Source organism: Cuculus canorus, chromosome 2, assembly GCF_017976375.1.
Source record: "Cuculus canorus isolate bCucCan1 chromosome 2, bCucCan1.pri, whole genome shotgun sequence".
Taxonomy (NCBI): domain Eukaryota; kingdom Metazoa; phylum Chordata; class Aves; order Cuculiformes; family Cuculidae; genus Cuculus; species Cuculus canorus.
This window is the reverse complement of record NC_071402.1, coordinates 64,723,969-64,737,948: the sequence shown is the minus strand read 5'-3', so window position 1 is coordinate 64,737,948 and position 13,980 is coordinate 64,723,969. Positions and strand designations below refer to the sequence as shown.

Here is a 13,980-nt window from a genome sequence, read left to right as displayed (position 1 = left end):
AATCGTGCTTTACCAACATGATAGCCCTCTGTGATGAATGACGAATGGCTGCAGGGACAATACTTTTTGTTAGTAAGGTTGTTTGGTGCTGTGTTCCACCAGTTCTAGTTTTACATTCTGCTGTAAGAGGTATCTGAATTGAGAAGCAAGGTGTCAGCAAAAGTAGAATTGAATTTGAAAGTCTAGTGTAAAGATTAGTGGCTTGATTGAGGGTTTAAGTGGTATTGAGGCTGTAGTAGTCTTATAAACTGATAAAACTAACAGTAAATGGAAATGTTGCTTTGCCAGCATACAGTCAAGTTACACAGATAGTTTCTGAAAGACTTGAAAATACGCAGTGCAAAACCTATGGATCAAAGAAATGCTTCTGATATAACTGTAGGAGCCCGTTTCTTCTGGTAAAATCACAGTACTGCAGTTTATTGTAATTTAGTTGTACCTGAGATAAAAGCAATTTAGTCAAGACTGTAAAGAGTAAGTTCGGGTTTTTGTTGTTTTGGCTTGGTTCATGTCCCTGCCACCTAATTTTCTGTCTTTCTTTAGAAGTCGAAGTAAAGTTTTATCTCGTTGGTTGGCTGGCTTACCTCAACAACTTGCTCTGCTTGGCTTGAGAAACCCTGAGCTTTCAAATCAGCTGATTGATATCATTCATTCTGCTGCTTCTCGTTCAAACAAGGAATTATTACAAAGTTTACAAGCCACTGCTGCTCGAATATATGGTAAGACTTCTTTGGTGCAGAATAATGAATTTTGTCCCTCACTTGACAGGGAGGGTACAATGTGTGGAAAATACTGGTGCTTCCTATATGAGTGAAAAATCTATGAGGTTCGACACAAAAACCCCTGAGGCTGTGCCCGTAACTCATTTTATTTAACAAATTAAGAAAATGAACTACCATCACCTTAAAAATGGTTCCCTTCTGCATACGATGCTGCCAGGCATGAAAGCAGATCTGCAGATCATTTTCTGGGAAGCTGTTGAGCATCTCTGTTGTTTTTGCTTTCACATCTTCTGCAAACAAAGCATGGGTGCCTTTGAGCACTGACTTGATCTTTAGGAAGAGGTAGAAATCGTAGGGAGCCAGGTCTGTCAAACAGGGTGGACGTTCAACCACAGGAATACTCTTACTAGCTGAAAACTGCCTAACATACAAAGTGTTTTGGGCTGGCACACACAGCCTTTTTCGAACCAAGGATAAGAAAACATCTGTATTTGAACAGGTATCCACTTGTATTGAGTGAAGCGATTGCATTGAGCCTTGTCTCACTGCGACAGGTTAGAACGTGTTCTATAACTATCTTTTTGTCTCTCCTGTCCCACTTCTGGTTCCCGAGCTAAGGGATTTGTCTTGGGTTTTTTTTGTGTCAGACCTCATATGTGTGTGGGGCAGGGGTGGAGGTTGATTGAGTACCTCATAATAAGGGTTAAAATGAACTATATGTGTAATTTCCTAAAAGCTAGTAAAAAAATAGAATCCTTAATTCTATTTAGCAGAACATTATTGTGATAGACTAGAAGTTTTAGTTTTGCTGAAATCTGCTTCCTCCCTTTTCCCTGCAGCGTTAATTATGTTGTCCTCCCTGCAGCAAGCACTGTAGGCTCTTAACTAAATAAGAATAGTTAGAAAAGAGTGGGGTCCCTGCAGGATTGTTGCCGTGCTTTGCATGAGATGCTTATGCTTTGGAATTGTTACGGAGTGCGACTGTGTGTGCGTTGAAAAGGCGCTGATTCCCTGTCTGTGTGCCGGCAGATCCGCTGGAGGGCACGCTGGTTCTGCTGCCGGCAGAGGCCCAGCGGCGGCTGGTGCAGCTGGTGTACTTCCTCCCCTGCCTGCCTGCAAGCCTGCTCGCCTGCCTCAGCCGCTGCTGCATCATGGGCAGGATGTCCTCAGAGCTGGCTGCTACCCTCATCGGGATTCTGCACATGAGGTACAGCACTGAACGTGCATCGTCATTTACTGTTAAAATAAAAAGCTGTGAGCGTTTATTCATTAAGTGTGAACTTTTTTACTGGTTTGCACAAAAGCCCAAAAATACAGCTTGCAAGAATTGGCGTCATGGAGAAAGTTAACACTTCTGTCAAACTTTACTCCTAGTCTTTCACTTCACCTCTGTTTTTACATGGTCAGATTTTCTCCTTTGCTTGATAACCATATCAGTTACCTCTAAGGCTACACGCTGTTGGGCACTCTCTGTGCAAAACCTCTTCACTGGTGGTCTTTGCTCTGCCACTGGTTGTAGCTGTTCCTTGTTAATACTTTGACCTAACGCTGTAGTGAAAAATAACCAGTTTGTCTTCTCATGTTCTGCTTTCTTTTAGGTTTTTAAAGCTCACTTTTCCTATAATTACCGCACTTAAATAGCCAAATCATAGTTGCTGGGCGCGTGTCTTGTTAGAAATTATTCATGCTTTTGTTAGTTTTGTTCTGGCTTGAAAGAGGGTAAGTTTGCCTGTGAAGCCAGGGAGACAGACTGCTGCTCCACTTGAAGTGAGTGGAAGGCTTGCTGGGGTTTCACAAGTGTGTTTTGTTTTGCTCCTTTGGGAAAAATATACTTGCTTTTCTCCATTGTTTAAGATTGTTGAACCTTGGATGAATAAGCAGGATTTAAGCATATATGAATTATGCTTAAAGTGATATTTTTCTTAATACTTTATGGAACTTACACATTTTTTATTAAAATAGGACACAACATAAGTACTGTCACATACAGACCTCTTCATATCGCCTGTATAACGTGGATAAGGTGACTGATAGAAGTGATGATGATGAAACTTATAATATTCTATATAGAATATTATTACTACAGCAATGAAATTATGTCTAGTTTTTGGAAGGTTTGGAAAGGTGGACATCAAGTTCCATTTAAAAAAAAAAAGTGACATGTACTAGAAATTCAGTAGCCAACTGTAGCCAAATCAAGAGCAGTCATAAGCACTGAGGTTCTTGTTTTATTATTAGACCATATCAGATTTCTTAGTATGGAGGATTTTTACAGTAAAAGTTTCTAAAGATGATCAGAAGGCTGCAGGTGGGTTGTGGGCATTTGATCCTTTTGCCAGAAGACGGAAGAGGCAGCCAGAGGGTGGTGTTCCTACCAAAAGTAGGTAACGACGGAGGAGAAGGAGCAACTTTTCATTTTTCAGAGATGCAAAGAAATTATGATTTTCATTTATGGTATTTGGAACATGTTTTAAACAAAGTTGGATTCAGAGGTTGTGGGTATCTACCAAACAAGTCCATCTGAAATAGCTAGATAAAAAGAAAGTACTGACGTAGTTAGACTGAGTGTGGTTTCTTGTATTGATAAGCCCTAACAGTCCTCCTTTCAGGAGATTGCAAGTTCTGATGTAACTTAAAGAAGATATTATTCTTGTTTTTCTTTGATAAAACTGTTCCCACTCATTGAGAGGAATCAGTGTTAAAAGCAGGAACTTGATCATTTTTCGGAAAACAGTGCGAGTCTGTGGAAAGATTAAAACAAATCTTTTATAGACAAAGTGAGTGCAACAACATTGCAAATACATTCTCACCTATATAGCCTACTTCAAAACTTGTACCAGTTTTAAAGGGCTTATCGATGACACATTTTGTAACCATGGCTCAGATGGCTGAAATCTCTTTTGTGAGAGACTACATTTCTTTTCTTATCATCACAACTGTAGACTTTTTTTATCCTAAAAACTTCATTGTAGGATGCCTTAAAGAATTATAAAACCAAGATGATGTCAGGAATATTAGTGGCTGCTGAGGAAGATGTCAAAAAAAGGAAAAGTTGCTTTGGTGACTTAAGTGTGTAAAAATAGGGCGATAAGTAAAAATATTAACTTCTGGAGAACAGAAGGATCTGATTTATCTTCTTCCTTGGAACAAGAGTTGTATGGTTAAGGAAACAGTAGTAGATTTTCTAGCTATGAACCCTAGCTGGGCTTTACAAGCTTCATAACCTGTCATTGCACACAGGGTACGTGAGCTAATTTTCCATCTCTTATCAGAAAAGCCAGGCTGGATTATTTTGTCCAGTTTTGTGGCTTGCTTTTAGATAACAGTGTGGACAAACTGGATTTAGTTTAAAGGAGAACAGACAAAGAATGATCGTCTGTAAATTGTGATAATGGGAAATGACTGACAAACTGGTGTTGTTAGGCAAATAAGGCTAGGAAGAAGGGGGAACCATGTGTAAAAAGACTGTTGAAAATAAATAGGAGAATGCAGTTTTAGCAGGATTAGAAATATAGACCTTAAACATCGGAAAAAAATGTTTGGTTTGAGTGCTAGCAAGATTTTCTAAAAGCAGAGATGCACACTGGAGTAGTATAGTAAGGGGATATAAATAAACTTCACTGATACTTTGTCATATCTGATTTTAGGTATATCACCGATGGCAGAGGTAAATCTTGGAAGGAAGTAGAGGGACTAGGTAATTTCTAGTGATAGTTTACAGCTCTTGCATTGCTCAGAGTTAAACATGCAAGTTTTTGAAGTGAACAATACTATAACAAAACATATAATTTCACAGTTCTGTGCCACGCTCTGGCTCATGAATCACTTTATGTAGTTTTAGGGGATGATCTTTTGCATATCATACAAATTAGTATATCATGAGCCATCATTTATGAGTAAAACAAATATTGTCAGTAGATGGCACTGTTTTTCTTTCAGTAATTTTATGTTCTATTTGGTGAGGGGGAAGTTTTTATAAATCTCTTCTATGCCACCTGCTTATCTGTCATGCTTTAAATAGATTGTATTCAGGAGCGTCAGAGACTTGCTGCTGTATTTGGTAATCATTAGTAATTTCTTTAAAAGCCTCTATTTCCACATTATTCTGGACTCCCAGAACATGTACATTTTTACATGCATCTGAGAATGCGCACAGATACCCATGTATATTTGCCAGGGAGAAGCTTCGTTAAGGTCAATTTGAGTGTTCATAGGGATGATAATAAAGCTGTAGTGGTTATTCCAGGAGCAATCATTATAAACTCAAAGAACTCCTAGTTTTCTTTTTGGTTTGTGTGTAGACTATAAAAGTATATAGTAAATGTATCCAGAAGGCTTAAACCACAGCCCTGTTATGATATGGTAATATTAAATTATAATTATTGCATGTTAACTTTTAGAATTTCTTGTTGATTAGATATTAATCTAATATCCACATCTTATTTTTGCAGTAGTGAAATGAATAGCCAGGTGGTCTGCAGGAGCTCATTAAGTGAGCTACGATGGGCTCTGTGTGCTGAGAGTGAAGATGATGTTGATGGTATTTTAGTGGAAAAATTTCTGAGCCTGGGAGAGTGATTATGTGTACTATTAAATTATTAGGATGGTTCCCGACATGCTGTTGGTTTATATTCTCTGAAGTGATACCAGTTACCACAGGCCGAGGACCATTCTGAAAAGAAAGCTGACGTGCAGCCACCCCGTTTTGGATGCTCCTGTGAATGTGGCCAGATTTACACAAATAGATCTCTGTGCCAACAGATATTGTTGCCATTTGGGTCACTGGGACAGCTACAGCTGCTGAGCTTCAGGTGACACTGAGGGATAGAAGTTGTTAGCTTAATTTCACTGCTATTCTCCTCCAATGCCTGCCTTGTGCCTACAGTGTGGGACCTGAGATATAAGTAACTTCAATAAATCCAGGCAGGTAGGGTTCAGAGAGATGGAAGCATGGCAGGATTTTGGGGTGTAAATCTTCCGCCCTAGTCTTCTTCGTACACAAATAGATGAGGAAGGACATGAAGCAAACAGTCTGTGGCTTCAGACTGACAGAGGTAGCAGCTTCATGGAAGAAGAGTTGTCCGAGTTCTCTGTGTTTAAATTTACAGAAAGAAATGAAAGGGAAGTATTTTAGAAAGTCTTTGCATCAAATCTACTGGATGGATTTTTCTATGGTCTTTAGATGGTGCTATTTATATAGATTAGTATATCAATATACCGTTTGTCTTGTAGTGTGCCACATTTTTAAAAGAATTAAATTCAGTATTTTTAATTCATGATTTATTGGAATAACTGGTAAATAATGGAATAATAGTTTTCTGCTAGTTACAGATGACTGGTGTAAGGGTTGAGTGGGAATGTGTAACGTTTGGACATCTGGTTTGAAATTCCAGTCTTAGCTATGTCTTGATTGTGGAGTTGTAGTGGTTTCTTGAGGATGTGGGTGTGATAGGTATACAATTCTCTCTGGGAAGTGAAATCTATTGATGGTGTAGTACAGACTGTCATAAATTTTAGCAGTATTGTAGGTAGAGTTGGAAGGAATTTTTTTCTGTAATCCCTCTGCACCTACTTTCTGCATTTGTAGGGAAGATGGGGTACTTCCAATGATTTTTAAAGGAATGGTGAGGCATATGCTTTTTTCTGAGTACTTTTTGAAAACTGCCTTTGAGACAAATCTTTTCATCAAATACCAAAACCTCTCCTGTAACAGTTGCAGAGGAACATGGTTTATTAGGTTCAGTGTTTTTGTTTGCTACTTCTTAGTCACTGTGGTGATTGAATGGCAGATATTCTTGCATACGCATGTTTTTTTCTTCCCTTTTGTATAGGGTAGGATATTTACGATGATTATAGAGACATTATCACTCTCTTCAACTACCTGAAGGGAGGCTGTACTGAGGTGGTCTCCCAATTAACAAGTGATAGGATGAGAGGAAATGGCCTCAAGTTGCACCAGGGGAAGTTTAGGTTGGATATTAGGAAAAATGTATTTACTGAAAGAGTGGTGAAGCACTGGTACAGGCTGCCCAGGGAGGTGGTAGAGTCTTCATCCCTGGAGGTATTAAAAAAAGTGTGTAGGCATCGCGCTTTGGGACATGGTTTAGTAGTCATGGTGGTGTTGGGCTGGTGGTTGGTCATTGTGGTCTTAGAGGTCTTTTCCAAACTCAGTGATTCTAGGATTCTGAGTACTTACTGTGATTAATTCTACTGTATGATATATGAATTAAGAATTGCGATCAAATTAAGATTGTGATCAAATATATAAACTAGGAAGTTAGACTCCTGACTTTATGGGAAAAGTTCTCTGTCTCCTCATAACATATCTTGAGGTACAAATAAGGAAAACCTATTCTTTGTAATCACATAACTGCCATTTATTTATGTGCCCTTATTAAACATAATCACATAAATGCAATTTTTAATGTGCTTTTTTATGCACAGTAGTTGTGGGGGGTTTTTTTTAAGTTTTTTTTAATCCACTGGAACAGTGTGTCTGGAAATTATTTCATTCTAGAACAGAATTGGACAGCTAATGTTTCACTGCCAAGATAAAAAACAATGGGAGTTAATTTATGTCATTTCTCTCTTGAAGTGGAGTTGTCCATAAACGAGATCTCCAATGGCTTCAAACAGCCATTTCTTATTCTTGTGGGGCTCTTTCTCTGCTGGAGTATCGCAAAGAGTTGCTGTTTGTTTCTGTTGCTGTAGAAAAGAAGATGGGTGAGGACCATACAAATAAAAGCTGAGAGCTTTCTCCCAGCAAGGCATAAATTGTGTGGGAGGTCCTAGTCTTCACAGGTTTGTGATAACTCTGGGGGTAACTTGGATTCTGCTTGTTGTAAATGGACTCTGTCCTGAAGAGGTAGAGCCTTTAAAAAACTCCGTGGCTTTCCAACAATAATGAGGGATTTCAGCTGATATCTATCTCATCAAGCAGCCAGGCAGAGGCATGCTTGATGGTTCCTGTTATCCTCAGGAATCTAGTGTTTAGAAAGAACCGGGGTGGACATTTTAACGTCTGTTTGATATAAGGTATAAAATTCTGTGTCTCCAAATATATTACCCAGAGGTGTGTTAAAGTCATAATAGAGCTTAATTTTTTTGCAGTCATATCTTTTATAAGTAATTACTACTATTGCTTTGTTTACTCATCCTAGGTATGTGGTCTGCAGCCTTTGTCAGTGTAGATTGGGGAGGACAGTGAGAATACAAAATGTTGGTGACGAAGAGCCTATATGCTACTTAATTATAGAATTATTGAATGCATTATTTTAGACTAGGAGAGTATTATATTCCCCAAAACTATTTGCAAGCTGGAGAAAAACTGGAGGGGATATCGTAACCCCTTTGTTTTTTAATAACATTTATAGAGCAGTTGAATACAGTAATTCTCATACAGATAAGGTATAGAAAATCTTTCACAACAATATTTTTTTAAAATGAAGGCATAAGTGAAACTATTTTTTTACCAAAATAAACTAAGTTCTTATTTAAAAAAAAAAAAAGGAAGTATAAAATGGCGAAAAAAAGCACTTCCAAGTCTTTCAAGTAATTACAAATAGTACAAAAGAAGGTCAACTCAATGTGGCTTGGAGATTAACTTGCAAAGTATACATGTTTAGGGAAGTATAGTAATTCTGAATGAGTTGGTAAGAAAAATGTAAGAATAGTAAGATCTGTGTTGACTGTGCAGTGCTTTTTCTGACAATATCGTCACACTCCTCCATTTAGAAACAAAATCAAAGGAGGAAAGTATTAAAAAGGTACCAAAAACGCTTAAGGCACTATTGAATATAAAGTAAAAAGAAGAATGTGCTTTCCAAATGCTGGCATTTCCCTGACTGGGTGCCACTGAGGATGAAGGGTAAAAGATGGATCTGTTTTCCTTCCTGCAAGATCAGAAAGGACCTGTAGTTCTTGAGAATCAGATGTTGGGGTGGGTTACAGTGCATTCCTTCATCTACATCTGGTCAAGAAATTTCCTTTTCCATGCTTACTGTTATCTAAAGGTCTAGGACTTGAGAAAGGGAGAAGGCTAAACTTGCATTTAAGGACATGGCCCTCTAACTTTATCCCCAGGTGGCTGTTTGTAGTTTGATATTCCTAACCAAGGGGAAAAGAATTATGTTGCCGCGTTTACAATTGTACCAGTCAGTAAATGCCATTTGCTCATTAGTGAATGCTTCTTCTGATTTGTGCTCTTGTTTATAATGCGTAAGCAATTCTTTTCTTCAGACAATCTTTGCAACCTTGGAACAAATGAGTAGCTGACAGGCTTACTTTTAACAATGCATAGTTCAAATTGTTGTTTTCTTAAAATAGGGTTCACATTTTTCCCCAAATCCCTGGTAATTCCTTGCAGATGTTTGTTGTATTTTGCCACATCTTCAAATGAAAACACTTGATCCTTCAAAAGAGATAATGAAAGCTAAAACAAAAAAACTCATGCTAACAAACCGTTGCCTGCATATGGTAACCTGTTAGAAGAAAGGGAGATGAAAACTCTTCACTTGCTGTCAAAGTTTATGATCGAGACCTGTGCTACTTGGACCTAAGTTAGTGTGAGTGATGAGATGGGTACAGGGTTGGAGAAGTATTCAAAGATTCAGTTATTGTTTGGTTTTTGTTTTTAAAACAATTTCAAGGTCAGTTTGTTCCAGTCTTCATTTCCTGTCTCTTCAACAACTGGTATCAAGACTGAGAGTGCTGATCTTCATCGGGAATGTAACAAGAAACTGATGTGATTAAGTCCAGCAGGAACCTGAGTTTATACTTTATTGCAGCTGCGTTTCAATTTGACAAATTATTTTTCAGTTAAGCTAAACAGGAATAATCTATGCCAAAGCTGAGAGAAATACCAACATAGGGCTTAATAGTATTTTAAAAGAATGTATTTTACAGTAGTGCAAATATATGCCTGCACTGAAGGAAAATGTTTTGTGTATTTCTTCCATAAATGTGCAATAGCCCTAGTATAGTGCTTACAAATGGTTTTGCTCCTTCTGATGTATATTGTTGTTGATACATACACAGTTCTTAAAAATGAGAACATGAGTGTTTGGGATGTATTGTAACATACTTGCCGGGTTCTCCAGAATAGGTAATTCCATACTTGTTCCATTACCTCATATTCAGCAAATGGTTTTACATGTAAGCACAATTTTAAATGTTTGTCAGACAGTGCTGTTACTAGTTACACAGCTATGTGTCTATGTAAAACATGAGATGTTCATAACAATCATGTGAAGAGGCTGCTTAGAGGACATCTCTGTACACTGTTGTCCTAACGTGGTTTTATTCAGCTGAGCAGTGTTTCTGGGCTCAGTCAGTGACCCATGAGCAGTGTACTAAAGAATTCGAATGAAGTCCTTTTAGCTCTAGAGGATGATGCTGCAGGATCTCCAGGGAAGCCTCCTGCTCCTGATGAATATTGATCATAGCATAACAGTTTTGTCTTCATGAGAAATTCTGTCCTGATAGTAGACTCGCTGTCTTAGATGGTCATAAAAATAGGAAACTGAAAGAAAGAGGAAACCTTTTCTTTACCTCCTTTCTGTGGATCAGTAAAGATTTTTTTTCTCAACACAGTACCTGGTTGATCACAGTGGAAGATTTACAGGTCGTAAGGGTGTTGTCCTGCACATCTGTAGTCCTAGGTTGCGTGTGAAAACTCGGCTCCGTTTCATGCAGTGGACGCAACTTTTTTATGATCCTCAGTTGCAGTGTGATTATTCTGGTTATTGTGGAAGAACCACTTTACTCTGCTTGTCGTATTTCCAAGGCCTAAGCTGAACTCCTGGATTGGCAAAAAGAGCTGCTCAGCTGTATCCTGGTGAGCTGCAAAACAACGGAATGTGCATCTGGAAGGTGGTGGCATGTCATCTTCAGGCTGCAGGTAGATGAACTGACTGAATAGATTTGGCAAGAAAAGAAGAAAGATAGTGTAAACTTGATTAGCTGCACACTGCTATACTAAGTATTTCAGTGCACTAAATAACGTGACTGTTGTTAGTGGACTTTGTCACTTCTCTTTCTGGGTTGTTCCTGAATAGGCTGTTCAGCCCAGTGCCAGTACAGATCTCGTGAACCTTCAGTGATTTCCGTCTTCCACTGTAAGACATGATCAAGTTAGTTCTACCCACTGTTTGCTACCTTTTAAACCAATTATTGCATGAGGTAAGGACTTTTGTTCCTACGTTTTGGCTGCTTAGTTTTCTGGAATTCTTTTTCCTAAGTATTATAGGGTGTTCCTTATTTATGCACACCTACCTCTTAAGAGGATCCCTAAGAGATATGTAAGGCAAAAATTATTTTTTCAGAAAACATTGTCTGTTCCGAAGCAGGATGTAGGTATTGATATGTCAGCTAATTTTATCCATTGTTATACTGTTAATTAATTAGCCTAGTGTAGGCATTAAAGTTACAGAGCTTAGTTATGTGGAACTTACTTTGAAAAAAAAAAAAAAAAAGCCCAAAGATCACCACATTTGCCACTCCACAGTCTGTAGGTGTCCAGGGAGTTGTCAGATGGCAGGTGCTCACAGCTGCTAGTAGTTCAGTTCATCCTTGCCTTCCGTTGAAGCTCTTTTAAAAGATGAATGCCATTTCATCCTGGTAATTCCTGGTAAATGTTGTGCAGCAACTTGAAGTTACAACAGGTCGTCTTGAAGAGTTGTTCCGGGGTGGGAACCAGCACAGTTTCTTCTCTGATGATCAGAGAAGGGAAGAATTCCTGTCACTTCTGTCCTATAGCCTTATCTTGCTTCAGACCCGCTCTCATGCACTGATTGTCTGCTGGATACAGAATCTTGGGAAATTTCCTGCTCTTGGTGTTTTGAAGGACAGTGTTTTAGTAGTATTTCAGTAGTTAAAGCGCTTGCTGAGGATGCAGAAAATCTGAGTTCAGTGCCTTGATCCAAGAGGGAAGGCTGATTTCCTTTTTCCTAACACAGTGACGTAGGTGTACTTAGTTTAATAGTATTTAAGTAAATTATATTAGTTTTATTAAATTTTCACTGAGGCCTGGAATACAGTTAGTTTTTTTCCAGGAAATGAGTGAATCAGCTGGTGGCTGAGCCTATGAATATTTACATATTCTGTGTGGAACAGAAGTATCAATGGAAGAAGTAGAGAGGAAATTACTTTTAGAATGATTTTATAACATGGAATTAAAGAAACAGTTGTGGAAGACCTTGGTTTGAAATCTGTGATCAGTGGTTAATAAAATAAATTTAAAGTGGGATCACTTAGCACAGTCTCTGTTAGGTTAGGTTTCTCAAGGTATTCTGTTGAAAATGTTTAAATATTTCTGTAATGCATCAGAATGTTCTCTCTTGTGGTGGTGGAAGCGCTTTCCTGGGAGGTGAAAAAATTGGATTTTAGTTTCCTCGAACAGAAAACCCAGACCCCTGATCTTACTCTTGTAAGTTCTGTAACCCTCGCATTTATGAACAAAAAAGTGATAGTATCAGTGCCTCAGAAGAGCTTTGAATCTTGCATTTGCTTTCTCTTGTTTTACTTCAAAAATACTTGAAGCCTGAACTCTGGGGTTTGTGAGATTCATTACATCTTTTTCAATTTTATTGCTGACCAACAATAACAAAATAAAAAGCCAACCCAAATCCTAAGCAGAATTTGCTGTGCTTGATAGGTACATTGCTCTCTCAGGAGTCTGAGCAGTGTGCTTTATGGGAAGATAAGTGGAAGGATAATTTCTAAAACAACTGCAGAAACATTCATCAGTGTTGTGCTACCAGAGACCTCTAGATAACCCAAAGACTCCCTGTGACTAAGTCAGTCGAAACCAACACCTTAAACTTGAACCAGGAATCAGTTCGTAGCTAGTTTAGGTCAGGAAGCATGAAGACAATAGTTTGTAGTTGGGAAATAAACAGTTGTGCATGAACTGCAGTTCAAATTTTTTGCAAATGTGTCAATATTTTGCAAATGTGTGATTAGCCAAACCTGAAAATCTCAAGGGTGGACAAAAGTAGTGAGTTCTGTCTGGAGTTAAAAGAAAGATAGCAGCATGTGATAAAAGGAATGCCTTGCAGAGTTGCTGTGACTGAGAAATATTTGCTATGCTAATGGCAAGAGAAGCAGTGATTTCTAAGTTAATTAGATTCAGCTTTTCTTTTAATACCAGCTGGTGTACAGAGCAGGTTACCTAAAGGTGCAATTCTAAACCTCAGTAGAGAGGTTCTTGTGGAGAGACGATAACCTTATGGAAATTACAACACCCTAATTCATCACAGTTAAAGTGGGTTCGGACTAGCTGACTGGAGAGGTCTCACTCGTGTGCAATCTAATAACAGGTTCCCATTGTCAGTAAAAATTTATTCAAAAAAGGGAGGTTATAATATGCTTATTACTTCTCTTCCACCTATAAATCAGATTTTTAAGTAAAATGTCTAACATAATTTACAAGCATCTTGAAAACCTGTCTTAAAAGTGCACATAGTTCTTAATTATCTATGATAGTCTTAATATATTAAACTAAGGTTTTTTTGAGATAATTTGTAATGCATTTGTAGTACATCAATATCCATTCTAGAATTAAATTGCTTTTGTTCTGTGTTCTTTATCTTATTTCTGATTTCTTTTAAAGTGGACCTCAAAATTGAGCAGCTGTAACTACATTATAGGTCTTTGGGAAGGACACTGGTCTTGGTCTTAATTTATGATATATCTGTAAGTCCCTTATGTAGTCTTTGAATACATGATCTCATGATGTTTTTTGATCCTACATTCTGTATTGAGTGCATCATGCTAAATGGAGGAGAGTATGTTATGCTTTTGTCTCTGCTATTTCAGTAGAAGGCTCCATGTTTGTCTATTGTGTTATGTCACAGTTGGAAAATAAGTGATTTCCCCTGCCCATGGCATTTTGTGTTGTGCTCAAGTATTTTCACAGCTGTAGGAGATGAGATGATATTTTTCCCGACTTACAGATGAGGAACTGAGACAAGGAAGAGATGCAGACATGGGTACATGAAAGTACGCACTAACATTAGAAATTCAGCATGAAATATTTGGGCACTAATTTTTCAGACTATTTAGCATTTACTGTCTTTAAAGCGAAGGATTTACTTCAATGTTTTACTTATGGCCATAAGTGCAAATGGAGCGGTAGAGATCGGATGGGGCTATGTGCTGCTCTTTAACATACGTGAAGCTTTATTGCTCCACAGCTGTTAACTGCCCTTTAGTCTTTTACTCACTGTTGAACTGTTGCAGGGGTAGCAGGAAGAAGGAA

General features: G+C 38.1%; 1 protein-coding gene across 1 annotated transcript in view; it reads left to right on the top strand.

Moving 5' to 3' along the window:
- Positions 1 to 13,980, top strand: part of TEX10 (testis expressed 10) — a 62,544-nt gene that overhangs the window by 23,850 nt on the left and 24,714 nt on the right. Inside the window, exons 8-9 of the mRNA XM_054060518.1 lie at positions 544 to 719; positions 1,752 to 1,929. Coding sequence (XP_053916493.1) covers positions 544 to 719; positions 1,752 to 1,929 — 354 coding nt within the window. The remainder of the gene's footprint in view (positions 1 to 543; positions 720 to 1,751; positions 1,930 to 13,980) is intronic.